At 39.0% G+C, this 18,098-nt stretch overlaps 1 protein-coding gene across 2 annotated transcripts in view; it reads right to left on the minus strand.

Annotated features, from left to right (window-relative positions):
• tbc1d9 (TBC1 domain family, member 9 (with GRAM domain)) overlaps window positions 1-18,098 on the minus strand; it is a 104,361-nt gene that overhangs the window by 50,080 nt on the left and 36,183 nt on the right. For both annotated transcript variants that reach the window (XM_039750179.1, XM_039750178.1), the window contains exon 2: window positions 8,732-8,842. In XM_039750179.1, the coding sequence (XP_039606113.1) occupies window positions 8,732-8,842 (111 nt within the window). The remainder of the gene's footprint in view (window positions 1-8,731; window positions 8,843-18,098) is intronic.

The following is an 18,098-nucleotide window of genomic DNA, read 5'->3' on the forward strand; positions in this document are numbered from 1 at the left end:
ATAGATACTAATAAAAGGCAAAGCCCTCCCTCACTCGCTCACTCATCACTAATTCTCCAACTTCCCATGTAGGTAGAAGGCTGAAATTTGGCAGGCTCATTCCTTACAGCTTACTTACAAAAGTTGGGCACGTTTCATTTCGAAATTCTACGCAGTAATGGTCATAACTGGAACCTATTTTTCTCCATATGCTGTAATGGACGTTAGCTCGATGGCCATGGGTGGCTGAGCTGCGTGTGACATCAAGAAAAATGCCGAATACATTATTAGATACAAGTTTAATGAGAAGACACGAAGTATAAACGAGACTTTGGATCACTTTGTAACAGAGTTAAAATTGCTGTAGCGAGAAACTTTTAAGTGCCGGGTCTTAGCTAACATTAAATAAAGCCGTGGACATTGCAACATCACACAAGAGAGCAGCTCACGTGAACTGACTGAACGCAGTACGAGTGATCACTTCCATGCATCAAACCTGTTCAAAAAACGCATTACACAATTGACAAGGTGGGAAAAGAATATGCTCGAGCTGAGCTCCACAGCTAACGCTGGTCTTGCAGAAGCAACTTCCACGCTGCCACAAAATACTCACAGAAAAATCCACAAGTTAATACACATGCTGTCTCTAGAGTTTCTCCACACTCAATGTATTCCTCGCATCCCCTTTATACAATCTGATCTCCCATTTCAATTCAGATGCCTCCAATTTCCAGTAAGGCTATGCTGCGCGATGAGAAGTAATAAGTCTCAGGGACAGACCCTACAAAACAATGCCATTGATTTCAGGCAAGATTGCTTTTCTCCTGGACAACTATACGTTGCATTCTCAAGAGTGAGCTCGCGCAGCTTCGTCATATTACAACCGGAGTACAGCCAGAAACTTAAGTGCCAGGTCTTAGCTAACATTAAATAAAGCCGTGGACATCGCAACATCACACAAGAGAGCAGCTCACGTTAACTGACTGAACGCAGTACAAGTGATCACTTCCATGCATCAAACCTGTTCAAAAAACGCATTACACAATTGACAAGGTGATGGCTTTATATGTCGTTCGTTTATAAAACAGCGGAGAAGCTGTGTAAAGGTTGTTTCACAAAAAACCAGCGGAGCGTCTTATATGAGCAGGCAGTCCGCTAAAGAAGGGAATCAATAAATATTTATAATCGTAAAAAACGAACAAAAAATAACATACAAGCCGCGGATTATATAAAGGAAATGGGTACCTGAACAGTAAAGTAAGTCTCGAATAGCTACACGATAACTATAAGAATCGTAATAAACGAACAATAAAACAGTACAGAACCACGAAGCAAGAAGAAACGACGGCCTTATATGGCGTTCGTTTATAAAGCAGCGGAGAAGCTGTGTGAAGGCAGCTACACAAAAAAACAGCAGACCGCCACACTCTGAATGTATTCCTAGCGTCACCGTTATACCCTCTGATCTCCCATTTCAATTGAAATGCCTCAAATTTCCAGTAAGGCTCTGCTTCGCGCTTTCCTCCTGGACAAAACTATACGTTACATTCTCAAAAGTAATCTCAGTGCACAGCTTGGTCATATTACAACCGGAGTGCTGAACTGACAACGTGGTATACAAAGAGATCCTTAACAGATAGTTATTGGTATAACAGGTAGTTATTGGTAACCTTCAGTTTAAAAAGGTTTTCTTTTCTTCTTAATTTAAAAGCAGTTCTTCGTCGCTGCGAAGCGCGGGGATTTTGCTATATACAGTATGTATGTGTGTGTATATATATATATATATATATATATACACACAGTGGTGTGAAAAACTATTTGCCCCCTTCCTGATTTCTTATTCTTTTGCATGTTTGTCACACAAAATGCTTCTGATCATCAAACACATTTAACCATTAGTCAAATATAACACAAGTAAACACAAAATGCAGTTTTAAATGATGGTTTTTATTATTTAGGGAAAAAAAAAATCCAAACCTACATGGCCCTGTGTGAAAAAGTAATTGTCCCCTTGTTAAAAAATAACTGAACTCAGGTGGGATACACCACAGTTAGATTTCCGTAGCCACCCCCAGGCCTGATTACTGCCACACCTGTTTCAATCAAGAAATCACTTAAATAGGAGCTGCCTGACACAGAGAAGTAGACCAAAAGCACCTCAAAAGCTAGACATCATGCCAAGATCCAAAGAAATTCAGGAACAAATGAGAACAGAAGTAATTGAGATCTATCAGTCTGGTAAAGGTTATAAAGCCATTTCTAAAGCTTTGGGACTCCAGCGAACCACAGTGAGAGCCATTATCCACAAATGGCAAAAACATGGAACAGTGGTGAACCTTCCCAGGAGTGGCCGGCCGGCCGACCAAAATTACCCCAAGAGCGCAGAGACGACTCATCTGAGAGGTCACAAAAGACCCCAGGACAACGTCTAAAGAACTGCACGCCTCACTTGCCTCAATTAAGGTCAGTGTTCACGACTCCACCATAAGAAAGAGACTGGGCAAAACGGCCTGCATGGCAGATTTCCAAGACGCAAACCACTGTTAAGCAAAAAGAGCATTAGGGCTCGTCTCAATTTTGCTAAGAAACATCTCAATGATTGCCAAGACTTTTTGGAAAATACCTTGTGGACTGATGAGACAAAAGTTGAACTTTTTGGAAGGCAAATGTCCCGTTACATCTGGCGTAAAAGGAACACAGTATTTCAGAAAAAGAACATCATACCAACAGTAAAATATGGTGGTGGTAGTGTGATGGTCTGGGGTTGTTTTGCTGCTTCAGGACCTGGAAGGCTTGCTGTGATAGATGGAACCATGAATTCTACGGTCTACCAAAAAATCCTGAAGGAGAATGTCCGGCCATCTGTTCGTTAACTCAAGCTGAAGCGATCTTGGGTGCTACAACAGGACAATGACCCAAAACACACCAGCAAATCCACCTCTGAATGGCTGAAGAAAAACAAAATGAAGACTTTGGAGTGGCCTAGTCAAAGTCCTGACCTGAATCCAATTGAGATGCTATGGCATGACTTTAAAAAGGCGGTTCATGCTAGAAAACCCTCAAATAAAGCTGAATTACAACAATTCTGCAAAGATGAGTGGGCCAAAATTCCTCCAGAGCGCTGTAAAAGACTCATTGCAAGTTATGGCAAATGCTTGATTGCAGTTATTGCTGCTAAGGGTGGCCCAACCAGTTATTAGGTTCAGGGGGCAATTACTTTTTCACACAGGGCCGTGTAGGTTTGGATTTTTTTTCTCCCTAAATAATAAAAACCATCATTTAAAAACTGCATTTTGTGTTTACTTGTGTTATATTTGACTAATGGTTAAATGTGTTTGATGATCAGAAACATTTTGTGTGACAAACATGCAAAAGAATAAGAAATTAGGAAGGGGGCAAATAGTTTTTCACACCACTGTGTGATATGTACGAGGTGTGGCAGAAAAGTAATGAGACTGGCAACACTGCAAGTGATCTGGCAACGCAGCGCTGTTGTCCTTGATAGAGCACGTGTATCAGTACCCTCCCATAGCTCAGTGCGAGTTTCAACTCCTTCCGTTAACTACATGATTTTTGTGACTGCTATTAGTGAAGTTGTGTTTTTGGTTGTGCATCACGCAAAATGGAACAGCGGAATTTGGAGCAACGTTGTGCCATTAAATTTTGTGTTAAGCTTGGAGAATCGGCAAGTATGACGTTTGAAAAGTTAAAAGAACATTCTTTATCCCGAGCTCAAGTTTTTCAGGGAGGCCTTCAACTTCGAAAACATCGAACATGTGAACACTCTTGTGAGATCAGACCGTCGTTTAACATTAAGAATGTTGAGTGAACAATTAAATTTGAACAGATTTACCGTTCATCAAATTTTGACTGAACATTTGCACATGCGAAAGGTCTGTGCCAAAATGGTGCCGAAAAACCTCACAATTGAGCAGAAGGACAATCGAAAAAGTGTATTTCTGTGGTTCCCCAGCCCCCTTATTCACCTGACTTCAGTCCGTGTGACTTTTTCCTTTTTCCTAAACTGAAAAATGTCCTCAAAGGACGTCATGTCGGGACTTTAGAAAACATCCAAAAGAGTGTAATGGGCATGCTGAAGACCATACCAGTTGAAGACTTCTAGTGCTGTTACCAACAGTGGGAACAATGTCTCCATCGGTATGTAGCTGCCCAAGGGAACTACTTTGAAGGGGATAACATTGATGTTTGAAAAAAATAAAAACTTTGGTAAATAAAAAATCAGTCTCATTACTTTTCTGCCACACCTCGTATATACAGTGGAGGAAATAATTATTTGACCCCTCACTGATTTTGTAAGTTTGTCCAATGACAAAGAAATGAAAACTCTCAGAACAGTATCATTTCAATGGTAGGTTTATTTCAACAGTGGCAGATTGCACATCAAAAGGAAAATCGAAAAAATAACTTTAAATAAAAGATAGAAATTGATTTGCATTTCATTGAGGGAAATAAGTTTTGAACCCTCTAACAAAAAAAGACTTAATACTTAGTGGAAAAACCCTTGTTTGCAAGCACAGAGGTCAAACGTTTCTTGTAATTGATGACCAAGTTTGCGCACAATTTAGGAGGAATGTTGGTCCACTCCTCTTTGCAGATCATCTCTAAATCCCTAAGGTTTCGAGGCTGTCTCTGTGCTACTCTGAGCTTGAGCTCCCTCCATAGGTTTTCTATTGGATTAAGGTCCGGAGACTGACTAGGCCACTCCATGACCTTAATGTGCTTCTTCTTGAGCCACTCCTTTGTTTCCTTTGCTGTATGTTTTGGGTCATTGTCGTGCTGGAACACCCATCCATCAGTTTCCTGGCAGAGGGAAGGAGATTGTCGCTCAGGATTTCACGATACATGGCTCCGTCCATTTTCCCGTTAATGCGATTAAGTTGTCCTGTGCCCTTAGCAGAAAAACACCCCCAAAGCAAAATGTTTCCTCCCCCATGCTTGACGGTGGGGACGGTGTTTTGGGGGTCATAGGCAGCATTTTTCTTCCTCCAAACACAGCGAGTTGAGTTAATGCCAAAGAGCTCTATTTTGGTCTCATCAGACCACAGCACCTTCTCCCAGTCACTCTCTGAATCATTCAGGTGTTCATTGGCAAACTTCAGACGGGCCTGCACATGTGCCTTCTTGAGCAGGGGACCTTGCGAGCCCTGCAGGATTTTAATCCATTGCGGTGTAATGTGTTTCCAATGGTTTTCTTGGTGACTGTGGTCCCTGCTAATTTGAGGTCATTAACTAACTCCTCCCGTGTAGTTCTAGGATTCTTTTTCACCTTTCTCAGAACCATTGACACCCCACGAGGTGAGATCTTGCGTGGAGCCCCAGAGCGAGGTCGATTGATGGTCATTTTGTGCTCCTTCCATTTTCGAACAATCGCACCAACAGTTGTCACCTTCTCTCCCAGTTTCTTGCTAATGGTTTTGTAGCCCATTCCAGCCTTGTGCAGGTCTACAATTTTGTCTCTGACATCCTTGGACAGCTCTTTGGTCTTTCCCATGTTGTAGAGTGTGGAGTCTGCTTGATTGATTGATTCTGCGGACAGGTGTCTTTTATACAGGTGACTAGTTAAGACAGGTGTCCTTAATGAGGGTGACTAATTGAGTAGAAGTGTCTAACCACTCTGTGGGAGCCAGAACTCTTAATGGTTGGTAGGGGTTCAAAAACTTATTTCCCTCAATGAAATGCAAATCAATTTCTATCTTTTATTTAAAGTTATTTTTTCGATTTTCCTTTTGATGTGCAATCTGCCACTGTTGAAATAAACCTACCATTGAAATGATACTGTTCTGAGACTTTTCATTTCTTTGTCATTGGACAAACTTACAAAATCAGTGAGGGGTCAAATAATTATTTCCTCCACTGTATGTGGATATATATATATATGTGTGTGTGTGTGTATGTATGTATGTGTATATATATTTATAATTATCTGTCTGTATGTATGTATATATGTGTGTGCATATATGTTGATGTGTGTGTGTGTATATATATATCTCACCTAAAGGATTATTAGGAACACCATACTAATACGGTGTTTGACCCCCTTTCGCCTTCAGAACTGCCTTAATTCTACGTGGCATTGATTCAACAAGGTGCTGAAAGCATTCTTTAGAAATGTTGGCCCATATTGATAGGATAGCATCTTGCAGTTGGAGATTTGTGGGATGCACATCCAGGGCACGAAGCTCCTGTTCCACCACATCCCAAAGATGCTCTATTGGGTTGAGATCTGGTGACTGTGGGGGCCATTTTAGTACAGTGAACTCATTGTCATGTTCAAGAAACCAATTTGAAATGATTCGAGCTTTGTGACATGGTGCATTATCCTGCTGGAAGTAGCCATCAGAGGATGGGTACATGGTGGTCATGAAGGGATGGACATGGTCAGAAACAATGCTCAGGTAGCCTGTGGCATTTAAACGATGCCCAATTGGCAATAAGTGTGCCAAGAAAACATCCCCCACACCACTACACCACCAGCCTGCACAGTGGTAACAAGGCATGATGGATCCATGTTCTCATTCTGTTTACGCCAAATTCTGACTCTACCATTTGAATGTCTCAACAGAAATCGAGACTCATCAGACCAGGCAACATTTTTTCCAGTCTTCAACTGTCCAATTTTGGTGAGCTTGTGCAAATTGTAGCCTCTTTTTCCTATTTGTAGTGGAGATGAGTGGTACCCGGTGGGGTCTTCTGCTGTTGTAGCCCATCCACCTCAAGGTTGTGCATGTTGTGGCTTCACAAATGCTTTGCTGCATACCGCGGTTGTAACGAGTGGGTATTTCAGTCAAAGTTGCTCTTCTATCAGCTTGAATCAGTCGGCCCATTCTCCTCTGACCTCTAGCATCAACAAGGCATTTTCGCCACAGGACTGCCGCATACTGGATGTTTTTCCCTTTTCACACCATTCTTTGTAAACCCTAGAAATGGTTGTGCGTGAAAATCCCAGTAACTGAGCAGATTGTGAAATACTCAGACCGGCCAGTCTGGCACCAACAACCATGCCACGCTCAAAATTGCTTAAATCACCTTTCTTTCCCATTCGGACATTCAGCTTGGAGTTCAGGAGATTGTCTTGACCAGGACCACATCCCTAAATGCATTGAAGCAACTGTCATGTGATTGGTTGATTAGATAATTGCATTAATGAGAAATTGAACAGGTGTTCCTAATAATCCTATAGGTGAGTGTATATATATATATATATATATATATATATATATATATATATATGAATGACAGCAACACTCATAACAGTGACAAAACAATTACATTGACAATCATGTTACATTATTTTTAAAATGTTTCCTTTTCTTTTTCATAACTGCGAAGCGCGGGTATTTTGCTAGTGAACTATAAAATGATGCCATGTAAAAATAAAAATCCATGCAAGGTGGTGCATGCAGTCTGGAGACCTGGGTTCACTTCCCGGGTCCTCCCTGCGTGGAGTTTGCATGTTCTTCCCGTGTCTGTGTGGGTTTCCTCCCACAGTCCAAAGGCATGCAGGTTAGGTGCACTCGTCATAAATTGTCCATAGTGTGTGGGAGTGTGTGCCCTGCGGTGGGCTGGCCCAGATTTGTTCCTGCCTTGTGCCCTGCGTTACCTGGTATTGGCTCCAGTAGACCCCTGTGACCCTGTGTTAGGATACAGCAGGATGGAAAATGAATGACTGACTCTGCAAATCTATTAGAATCTATTAGTTAGTACAATATCAAAATTAAGTAAACATATAAGGAGCACATACATAAGACTTATGTACAAGGCAAACGTAAAATGGCAAATGGAAAAACAACAGAGTCAATACAAAGCAGAAAGGGTATGAAGTGGTATGCTACCACATTTTATTGTTCCCTAAATATGCACAATAAGTTGTTTTCACCAGATATGGGGTCTATGCTGGAGGAAGCAAATGAAGTTGCATGCTCATCTGATGGAATCCTAGATCAACAATTCCCTACGTGACATGTATGTGCTGTAGCTCTCTTACTTCAGAATACATCCCACATTTTAAAAAATTGAGAAATAATTTAAATTTGTGATAATGACTGAGGTACTAGTAAACTACCCTCTGTCATTCCCCAAGTTTATGATCAATCCTTAAACAGGCAATAATCTACTTTTTACTTCACCACAAATAAGCCAACCCAGGAGGTTACAAAAAAGAATAATACTATATGCTGACCTGGGAAACTGTTGAGCTCATTTTCACAGTATGAAATAACAGTGCAAATTAAAATTTTGAAAAACCACATGTGCATTTGTCAGGCTTTTTTGCACACTATTCATATAGCTTCAGTTTAGCCTTTAGTTTAGACTTTAGAACAGTTTCCTCTTAATTAGCAAAATAAACAAAAGAAGTTGCATGCTTTAACTTGGCTAGCCAGATAGCTAAACACAATACCCTGATTTTACTTCCTTTACTCCAAGATTTAACATGACACTTGCAGCACAATTGCAGAAGTGGTTATCACAGCACTGGGGAGGCTTCCTCTCATTGCTTCTCTTTTTTTATATTCACTTCTGGGACAGAGTTTGGCAGAGATTTATGGATATTTTGCAGCTAGCAAGCTATGAAAACAACACTGGGTTTAGAAGACAATGTGTTTAAGTGTGTAAATATATTCATTTCTCAAAATTAAACCCAAACTGAATGAATGAAATAATCCTGCAAATCCAACATCATACTAAATGTAAATGTTCCTTGCTCAGTTAAGATGTTTGGACCAGTACTTACCACATGCAATTGCCCAGTAAACCAGGGAATCAGGTGTTTGGTACAGTATTCTGTACGGTGCCACTCTTGCACTGGAGTCCAATACCACATCTAGGGTTCCCACCAGAAGGCCTGCAAACATAAAAATAATTAACTCAGAAACTGAATACAAGACTGCACAAGTTTAAAAAAGAAAACATAGTTAAAATATATAAAATAAGAATACAGGCATTTAACACAGTTAGCCAAGAACTCATCAAGACATTTTTATTTCTGGAATCCCCTCACTTATTTACTCTGTGGCTTTCACTCCTATGTCCTGCTCAATATATTGTTATCTTTTTTATTTAGGTTCATGCAACATTCAAAAATATGCTCACATTTAAATAGGAGGAAAAGAAAAATCTTTTAAGTAAGAAAAAAACCCAATGGTACAATTTCCAAAAAAACTGTGTGACGTGTTGTGGAAATTTTCAATAAGTTCTGGGTGTCAGAGTTTGAAGACAGAAACTAGAAATCAAAACTATAGACTAGTAAGAGTAAAATGACTGTGAAAACGTTTGCAAAAAGAATGTGGCAAGAATCATGGTCAAGAGAGAGCTCAAACTGGAAATTTTAAGTTCATACAAAATAACATGTTTGTTTTTATCTGTAGAAGTCCAGACAACATATATATATATATATATATATATATTTGGATATACACAGACACACACACACATACATACAATATAGAACACGTACACAGGAAACACTCCTGCAATTGTCAGTAATTGTGGTTGCCAAGTAACCTAATGATTCAAGGACAAAATCTGTGCCAGAAACCTATTGATCCAACTGTTAGTGGTCCCGAACCGACTGCTAGAACAGAGGCAGGAGAAAACAGACAGTGTGCATATCTGAGTAAAATGCACTCTTTAGGGAGGTTTTATTGTCTCCACTTCAAACGAATGAATCAATTCCACTTTAGTCTGAAAGAGACGACCCTCCAGTACATGTATTTAAATTTTTCAAATATAGAAATGCATTGTGGCTCCCCCTTTACTGTTCTCTGCAAGCTAGAATATAAATTAACATTTAAAGTAATTTCTTAGACGCTTTTCAATATGTAAAGTTTTGGAAAACTAAGCCAATGTCACATTTCGTGACTTTTAGTTGTGGTCTATGTTAGATTTTCCATCCGCAGTCGCTGATCTCGTCACTGCACCATGTCAAATTCCATGATTGAAAATTACAGCCCACATCACCGACTGAGCGTCAATCTTCGACAGTCTGCTCACCCAGTTTTTTGATGGCCAATAGCGTGCAGCCTAACAGAGCTTGCGCTCATCGAAGTGTTAACAGCTGCAGTACGTTCAGTAGCAATATCTGTGCTTTATTTTTTTTTTTTCCCCATTCTGTTATGGGATGTAAAATATGAGACAACAAACAGAGGAGCTTCTCTTCTGTTTGTGGAGTCCTCAGCCCCCGTGCTACCTAATGGAGCCAGTGTTGTACTGGGGCATTGTGAAGGGTTAAGAGTTACGGTGCTTTCAGCTTCCTACATTCTATGCATTGCATTGCTGGCTGAACGCTCATTGGTTCTCAACTCTCGCCTGTAAACAGCCCAACACTGCAACCACTGCAATCTGTTGCAGACTAGTTGGTCTTAGTCGTTAGGGATGTCATATTAGACACCAACTACCTGAAAATCACTGGAAAAATCTAATATGACATAGCCTTTATTTGGAGTTATGTGCCAAATCTCAAACAAGCCCAGGCAACAAGATGGACCATACTAACAGACTCCACAGGCTGAATACGGTGCACATGCTTAAGGTCTCTTAAATGTTTTTTCCTCCTGACAAGAAAGCAGGACATTTATTCCCCACTTCCACACCACCACCTTTTCACAAAAGCAGGAATAAGCATGCTGTATATTTGTGAAGCTATTTGGGACACTCCACAAAGTAGCACTTATTATGTGGCCTTTGTAAATGCCAACCTGAGTCGCACTAATTTAGTCAACCATATTATTGATCAGATATTAAATATTTAAAAAATTTAAATGAGTTACAAACCACCAACCACTTCTGTAATGCATTATGATGCTTATGGCTAGGTTCACTCCATTATAGCATTTGTCCCTCTTTCTCATTGATATGTACAAGATTTTCTGTCACAGCAATATGTCCACTTGAGGAAGTACAAGGTACACAGCTTTACAGTTACTTTAAGATAAGCACAAACTCTGAGATAAAATATAAAGCACATGTAGTTTACCATAATCCACGGAATTAACCCAATAATCAGACTACAAATTTGGAACATTTGGTGGTTTAAGAACACAACGCCATACTGCAAAAATAAGAAATATGAAAATAAATGTCTTACATTGTTTAGTACACTTCAGCTATGCATGCGGAAAAAAATGACGGTTTTTATATAAATTCCTCAATTTATATCCAGTTATTCCTTAAACCTTTCTTCTAATTGGAGTTGCAATGGAGCTGGTGCCTACCTGAACTTATACAGAAAATACAGTTTTAATATTACTTTAAAAAGAAAACAAAATTCTTCAGAGCTCTTATCAGAGACAGGGAGTAGGTATAAATAACTAAGTATGAGTGATATGATCACTAATCCAATACACACACAAAACATTTCACAGGACAGAACTTGTATCATCCAGAGAACAGCACATCAAGAAGCAATATCAGAGTTTACCCCACACAGAAAATTCAACACTTCATGTGCTCCTAGCTCTTAAAACAATGACAAGCAACAAGCAGAACACACAGCTCGCCAGAAGCAGCAAGCCAGCAGATGATCTGACTGCTACTCCTTAGCATGCATTCAGCCAAATTTAACCACATAACCCCTTCACAACGCGAGCAGCAGAGACGCAAAGTGGCAAAAGGATAGCTGCTGTACAGGGTTTTAAATGATTGAAGCACAGCGCAACAAGTAGAATACGCAGCTCGCCAGCAGATGATCCGAATGCTTCTCCTTAGCTTGCGTTAATCCTACCCCCACCCGCCCCCTTCACAACGCGAGTGGCAGAGACGTGTAGTGGCAAAAGGACAGCAGCTGTATAGGGTTTTAAATGACTGATGCGCAGCTCAACAAGTACAATACGCAGCTCGCCAGCAGCAGCAACAAGCCAGCAGATGATCCAACCGCTTCTCCTTAGCATGTGTAAAGCCGCCCAACAACGCAAGTAATGTTATACGTCCTGTGAGAAAGAGATTTAACCATGCCCGGGGCTGGAAATAAAGGACAAGTACAGTATTGTTTTTACAAAAGTTTTAAAGTTAAAGTGAAAATAATGCATATGTAACAATTCCCATGAAAATAATCCCTTTAAATTGTATATCCGGTAAACCAAACACGGGGTTTGGCGAGTGAAGCGAGCAGGGGGCAGAGCCCCCTAGTATTATAAGATCAAGGCTGTATAAATGGTAAAGGGGTAGCCTAACGACAGCAGACCAATATCCCATTAAATAAACATTTTCAGTAAGGGCTGATAAAAAAAAAAGTTAATATAGAGTGAGTAACAATTATGTTAAAAATAATGGTACTGCTATGTATATATTTATATACAATTTTTGTGGACAATTTATGTGCCACATATGGTACATATGTTGAACATGATGGCGAACAGATTAAGACTTTCCTGTAAATCATTTTGCACATATGAAGTATGTTTTGTGAAGAAATTGCTTCCATGATTCAAAATGTTAACATAATTTTGACTCTCCCTGTATATTGACTTCTTGTGGGCTTTAAATGAACATATCTTTGTGTTCACAAAGCAATACAACCCCAAAGCCTTGTCATGGTATGCTACTTTATCAGGGTGTTCAAGGACTATAACTGCACTGTGTTAAGTCATTGGTGGTGTTTTTTTTTTCCCAGGACTTCAAATTTATAGCATACTGCTTTTTCCTAAACGTTTGTGTTTTTAAACCTGACTATTCCGGATAGGCTTTTTCAATATTTTGGCTTCATTAAAGTAATAGTTTAAAAAGTAAAACTTGGATTTCCTAACCTGCCCACCTGCAAACAATGAATGTTTTCTTGACTATGCAATGGCACTTAGCTCTGTTACTCAGTTTTTGAGCATTATCATGGCTGCTATATTAAATTTAATCAGAGAGAGCCTTTTTATTGTTATTTATTATCTGTTAACTTATGTACTGTATTACACAGTTATGTATTCTTAATGTTAAAAAAAAGTACAATTAAATTTGAACATAATCAGTCCTATGACCAAAACAGTTACAGAGTTATATTTTCCAAGAGGGCCGGATTCCCCCCCCTCCAAGTCAAAAACCATCCAAGGGTGTCCCCGCTACTAGAACAGATTTCTATGGGGAATCCATGAATATGGTTGAACCTGTTTATGATTTTATCTCTGAGCAAATACAAGCTATATACAATACATTAGGAGATAATGTTTTAACTCTAACATTTCTAGATATGCATAAACACCAATGCACAGATTAATTTGCTGAAGGTATATACCTCTAAATGTTTGAATTTAAAAGCTAAAAGAGAATGTTTTAATTTAAATCCATTCCTGAAAAACAAATGTCCTGTAATGCTCACAAAACAGAGAGTGGTAAACTTTATTCTTTTTTCTCACTTCATTCATTTGGCATGACTACAGTCATTCCCATCAGTAGATTCAAACCAGCTTCATGGGCCATTAAGGTTACTGAACAGCCAACCATAATAAACAAATATTGTAAGTTAAAAACCATCCTATGTACAGTTTGTGTGTGTGGATAGTTGGTTTACAAACATTACATTAAGGGAAAATGATAAGCTTATTTGGACTGAATGGCCTGTCTTCATTCCTGTTCTCCTGTGTCTCTTTTCTTTAAAGCCTACCTTTTTAATACTACCTTACATTCTCAACTGCTGTACTAACATAGCAGGTGTACTATTCCTATTTCCTCTTTTTATATAGCAAAACAAAGCCATAATTTGATAATGGAAATCGTATTTCTTATCGCTAAAGTGTGACCTGGTTTTGAAAGACTGCAACATTACGCAATGCGGGCAGAAGGCCCTTCAGTATCATGGAAATGCCATTTCTCTGATGGTCTATGTTTCTCTGCATAACTCAGTATTATTTGATAACAGACTGCAAAAAAGGTCAGAAGACAGAAAATGTAAGAAAAAGTAAGAATCTTTTCCACCTGCAACATGTAACAAAATGCATTACAATACTGAGTCAGCCACTGCACTTCCTGTATGCAGTTATCTCAAAGCTCCAAATCCTATAACAGCTTCAAGAAAGAAAGACAACAGCTTTGACAAATATTAAGTATTACATTTATCTTATCTACATTTTTAAATGTACCTTTCTTTTTTAAATTAATGTGAACTTCTCAGACATGAATCAATGCTGGAACTGTTCCAAAAAGACATGTTAATCCTCCTGAACTGCATGCTTACATGGAATGCTGACGGCTTCACAGGACTCCATGAAGGAATGCACTTAAGGCAGTAGTGCTAACAAAGCATTTTGGCATTTCATTAAAGAGTAGGAAAAAAAGCCAAAAATAGCATAGTCACTTTACAGCACCCACTTGTCAAAACACTCGACTGTAAAAATAAATTAAATGGTTAAGAATGTTTCACACCAAGCTAAAAGAAAATTAAGATAGACTGAAGAAAACAGAGTAGAAGTAAACACCATGGACTTGTTTCTTTTTACACAGCATAAATAATTTAGTCCACTTTATTAATTATATTGTTGGACCTGCAAGAGGTGTAACAGTGCCCCAAACCCCAGACACAAATGCACAGAACCGAGTCCCAGATTTAAATAAGGATTTATTTATAATTATGTACCTCGAAACAGGCTTCTTTATAACAGTTCACCCAAGCACAATACAATGCTCTCTCTTCTCTGTCTCTCTTATCCCTTCTCCCCAACACCTCCCAGCAACCCTGTCCACATCCTTCCAACTCCAATCACACCCAGGAAATGTGGAGCAGCCTTCTGACCCAGGAGACTGCCCTAATGTCACACCTGAGAAACACCTCCAAGTTTGGCATGATCTCCTTAAACAAAAAACGACCTCCCTCTGCAGCTCCACCTGGTGGTGATCAATTGCCCCAGCAGGACTGCCCACCAGAACTACTGCAACCAGGTTGTACTGTGGGTGCACCATTGTGAGCAACCACCAGCAGAATTCTGCCACCTTTTGCATCGGGCCGTTATCTGTCTGCAAATGACAGTCCCCATCTGTTCTTCCAACACAGTCAGGCAACCCTTGGAATACATTTCTTTAAAAGTACTTTAAACAGATGGAACTTTGTACCCAGAGGGAAATTTGGCTTTTTAAAGAAACAAATAAATACATAAATAGTTAATAGATAAGTAAATATAAATACATATACACATTTTGTTCTGAACACACTACTGCTGAATAATTTCATTGGTTGAAAGTACTAAGTGTTTGTGTGTCACAGAGAGAGCATATGCAGCATTTTTAATAATGCTACTAAGTTTTGTTTTAATTCTCTCCTTCGCTATGACCTCCAGGGGGTCAAGAGTGTGTCCTATTATTGAGGCTTCCCTTTCTAATAGCGTGTTCATTTGGTAGGCCTCTCTTGAATTGATGTCACCAGCCCAGCACACCATACTGACCATCACAGAGTTGTAGATGTGAAGGATGTCCCTTCCCACATTAAAGGAGTGCGGTCTCTTAAGGAAAAAGTGCCAGCTCTACCCATTTCTTATATAGTTCCACTGTGTTACAAGACCAGTCAAAACTGTCATTAATGTGGACCCATAGAGAGAGAGAGAGAGAGATACTTTATTAATCCTAAGTACTTGTAGGAGTCGACCACCTCTAAATCCATTCCTTGAATAGTAGCTGGACATAGAGGCTCTCTTGCTGATGTTATGACACAGATAATTCTCTTTGCACCAAGAAACAAACTTTTCCACCTGACTCCTCTCCTCTGTCTTACCCCCTTATCAATACAATCCATAAGTGCAGAATCATCTGAGAATTTCTGACCTGCTGTTATATTTATAGTCTGTGGTGCACAAAGTAAAGTGAAAAGGAGACAGGATTGCTCCTTGTTTTGCTCCAGTGCTGTTCACATCCATATCAGAAACACAGTCCTCGAGTCTCACAAACAACTGTCTGCCTGACAGATAGTCCATTGTCTATTATTTGTTCTCAAAGCAATAAACCAGATCAGTATACATTCTTACAATATAATAATGTTCCACAGCAAAACAACATTTTACCACACCAAAAAAAACAAATAAATCAAAAGTTGCAAATAAGTTTGTCTGGTAATTTCTGTGTACTGCATATTTACAATGTAATATATTACAGTGTATGTTTAAAGCTTCTAGTGGCTGTGCATATTAATTACACTATATAAAACAAAACCAGATTGACTTTCTTCCATTTATGCAGTGGTAAAAGGTACTGTACACAACATTAACATAGATCGCAATCTCGACAACACAAGATTTTCCCTACATAAAGCTATGATGCTTAGCAGTAAAGCAATGTTGGCCAAAGGGTGTAAACGCAATATCATTACCTCTGAGCAATCTGGTTAACCAATATTCTTCTCCAAAATTCATACTGTAAGTGTGCCAAGAGTCATTCAGATTGTGTAATCAGTTTTAGAGATGTCTAGTCTAGTGAGTCACACCCTCATAGATAAACAAACACAGTCAAAGATGACCAAATGTGAACATCTGAAAAAAAAAGAAATAATGAGAGCTAAAATTCCATGAGCAGACACGCACACAGTCAGACATCCCTCCAAAACAGGTCAAATCGTGTTCAATGCATCCACCTTTTGAAAACTCAATATAGAAATTCTGATTTTGACACTGTAATGTTTTCTCTATGTATAAACCTTTGGAATATGTAAGGATAGTAACGTTAACAAAATACCACTTGAATTGAATAAATTCTGAAAATTATAACTAATGATAAAGTACAAGTAGAAAAAAGCCTGGCAGATGATCCCAAACCAACTTCTCACTTTTACGAGCCTTTTCAGCATCACGTATAGTTGCTCAAAGTAACTAACAAATACACGTCTCGAAGTAGGTGAGGGGTTACATACATGTTGTACACAACATTAAGTACAAACTCACATAAAAAATGAGCACATAAACTTCACTATACATTTACCATATAAACTCTAAAGTGTTAAAAACTACTTTATTGCATATATCTTAAATAAGAAATCCGTCTCTTTCGTGAGTGTTCTGAGCATTCTTTTATTTGCAAAATGAACAAAGATTTCACAGCTTAAATCAAATACTTAAGTCAATGAATGCATAATGCAACCCAAATTCAGAAGTAATTAATTAAAGGCAAAGAGACTGCAATTCCACTAAATGGTACAGAGGACATTTATTAAGAAAGGTAGTACTAAATGGCCAACCCGTTAATCCAACATTTCTATACAGCTGTTTTCACAAAATGTACATTAGTTCAGACAATAACCTGAAAACACAGAACAAGTAATGTAGGATATGAAAAAGGCTAAAAGGATTTGTAAAATATTACTTAGGCCATTGAGTATATTAAAAGGATGGCCACACTCATTTTCATACTACATTCATCTTCAAAAAAACAGAAAAGTCAGTCATTGATTTACCATCTCATTAGCATCAGATGGTTGGCAGAAAACACCCTTGAAAGGTGTGTTAGTGCACTGCAGGTCACAACTACTCACACACCCACAACACACTCACCTCCTGGCCAGTTTAAAGTCATCACATAGCCTTAGGCTGTTATCTGTGTGGCGTCAGCTTGTTTTCCCCATGTCTGTATGGATTTTTCAAGAAGTACTCTGGTTTTTCTGCCACATGCCCAAATACTTTGATGTCAGCCTGACTGATGATTCTAAATTGGACTTGTGTGATTGTAAGTGGAGGTATGTGCATGAGTGGGTCCTGAAATGGACTGGCATCCTGCCTGGAGATGGTTCACGCCTCGCAGCTAATCCAGCTGGTATAAACCCTATCCACCTTAAACAAGAATTGATTTAAGCAGGTTTAAAAATGTTATGTTTTGTCACAAATAATTTTAACATTTGAAAAAACTGGAATGCCTAGGGTAGAAACACACACAGAGTGTAACAGGCCTGTGATCTGAAACCAGGACCTTAAAGTTGTGAAATTGATGTGTTGATGACTGTAACTAAATTAACAAGTCTTTAAGATAAAGAGAAGAAACTAGGTTGACTAGAAAAAATGAAACATGTAGACATGGAGAAGAAATGCAAATGCCACACAGATACTGACTGAGCTAAGAAATAAACCAAGACCCTCTGAGCTACAAGACAAAACTCAACAAGAAATTTGGCATTTTTTTGTTTTCAAGAGGAAAAGATTTAAAGATTA

The sequence above is a fragment of the Polypterus senegalus genome, chromosome 4 (assembly GCF_016835505.1).
Source record: "Polypterus senegalus isolate Bchr_013 chromosome 4, ASM1683550v1, whole genome shotgun sequence".
Classification (NCBI taxonomy): domain Eukaryota; kingdom Metazoa; phylum Chordata; class Cladistia; order Polypteriformes; family Polypteridae; genus Polypterus; species Polypterus senegalus.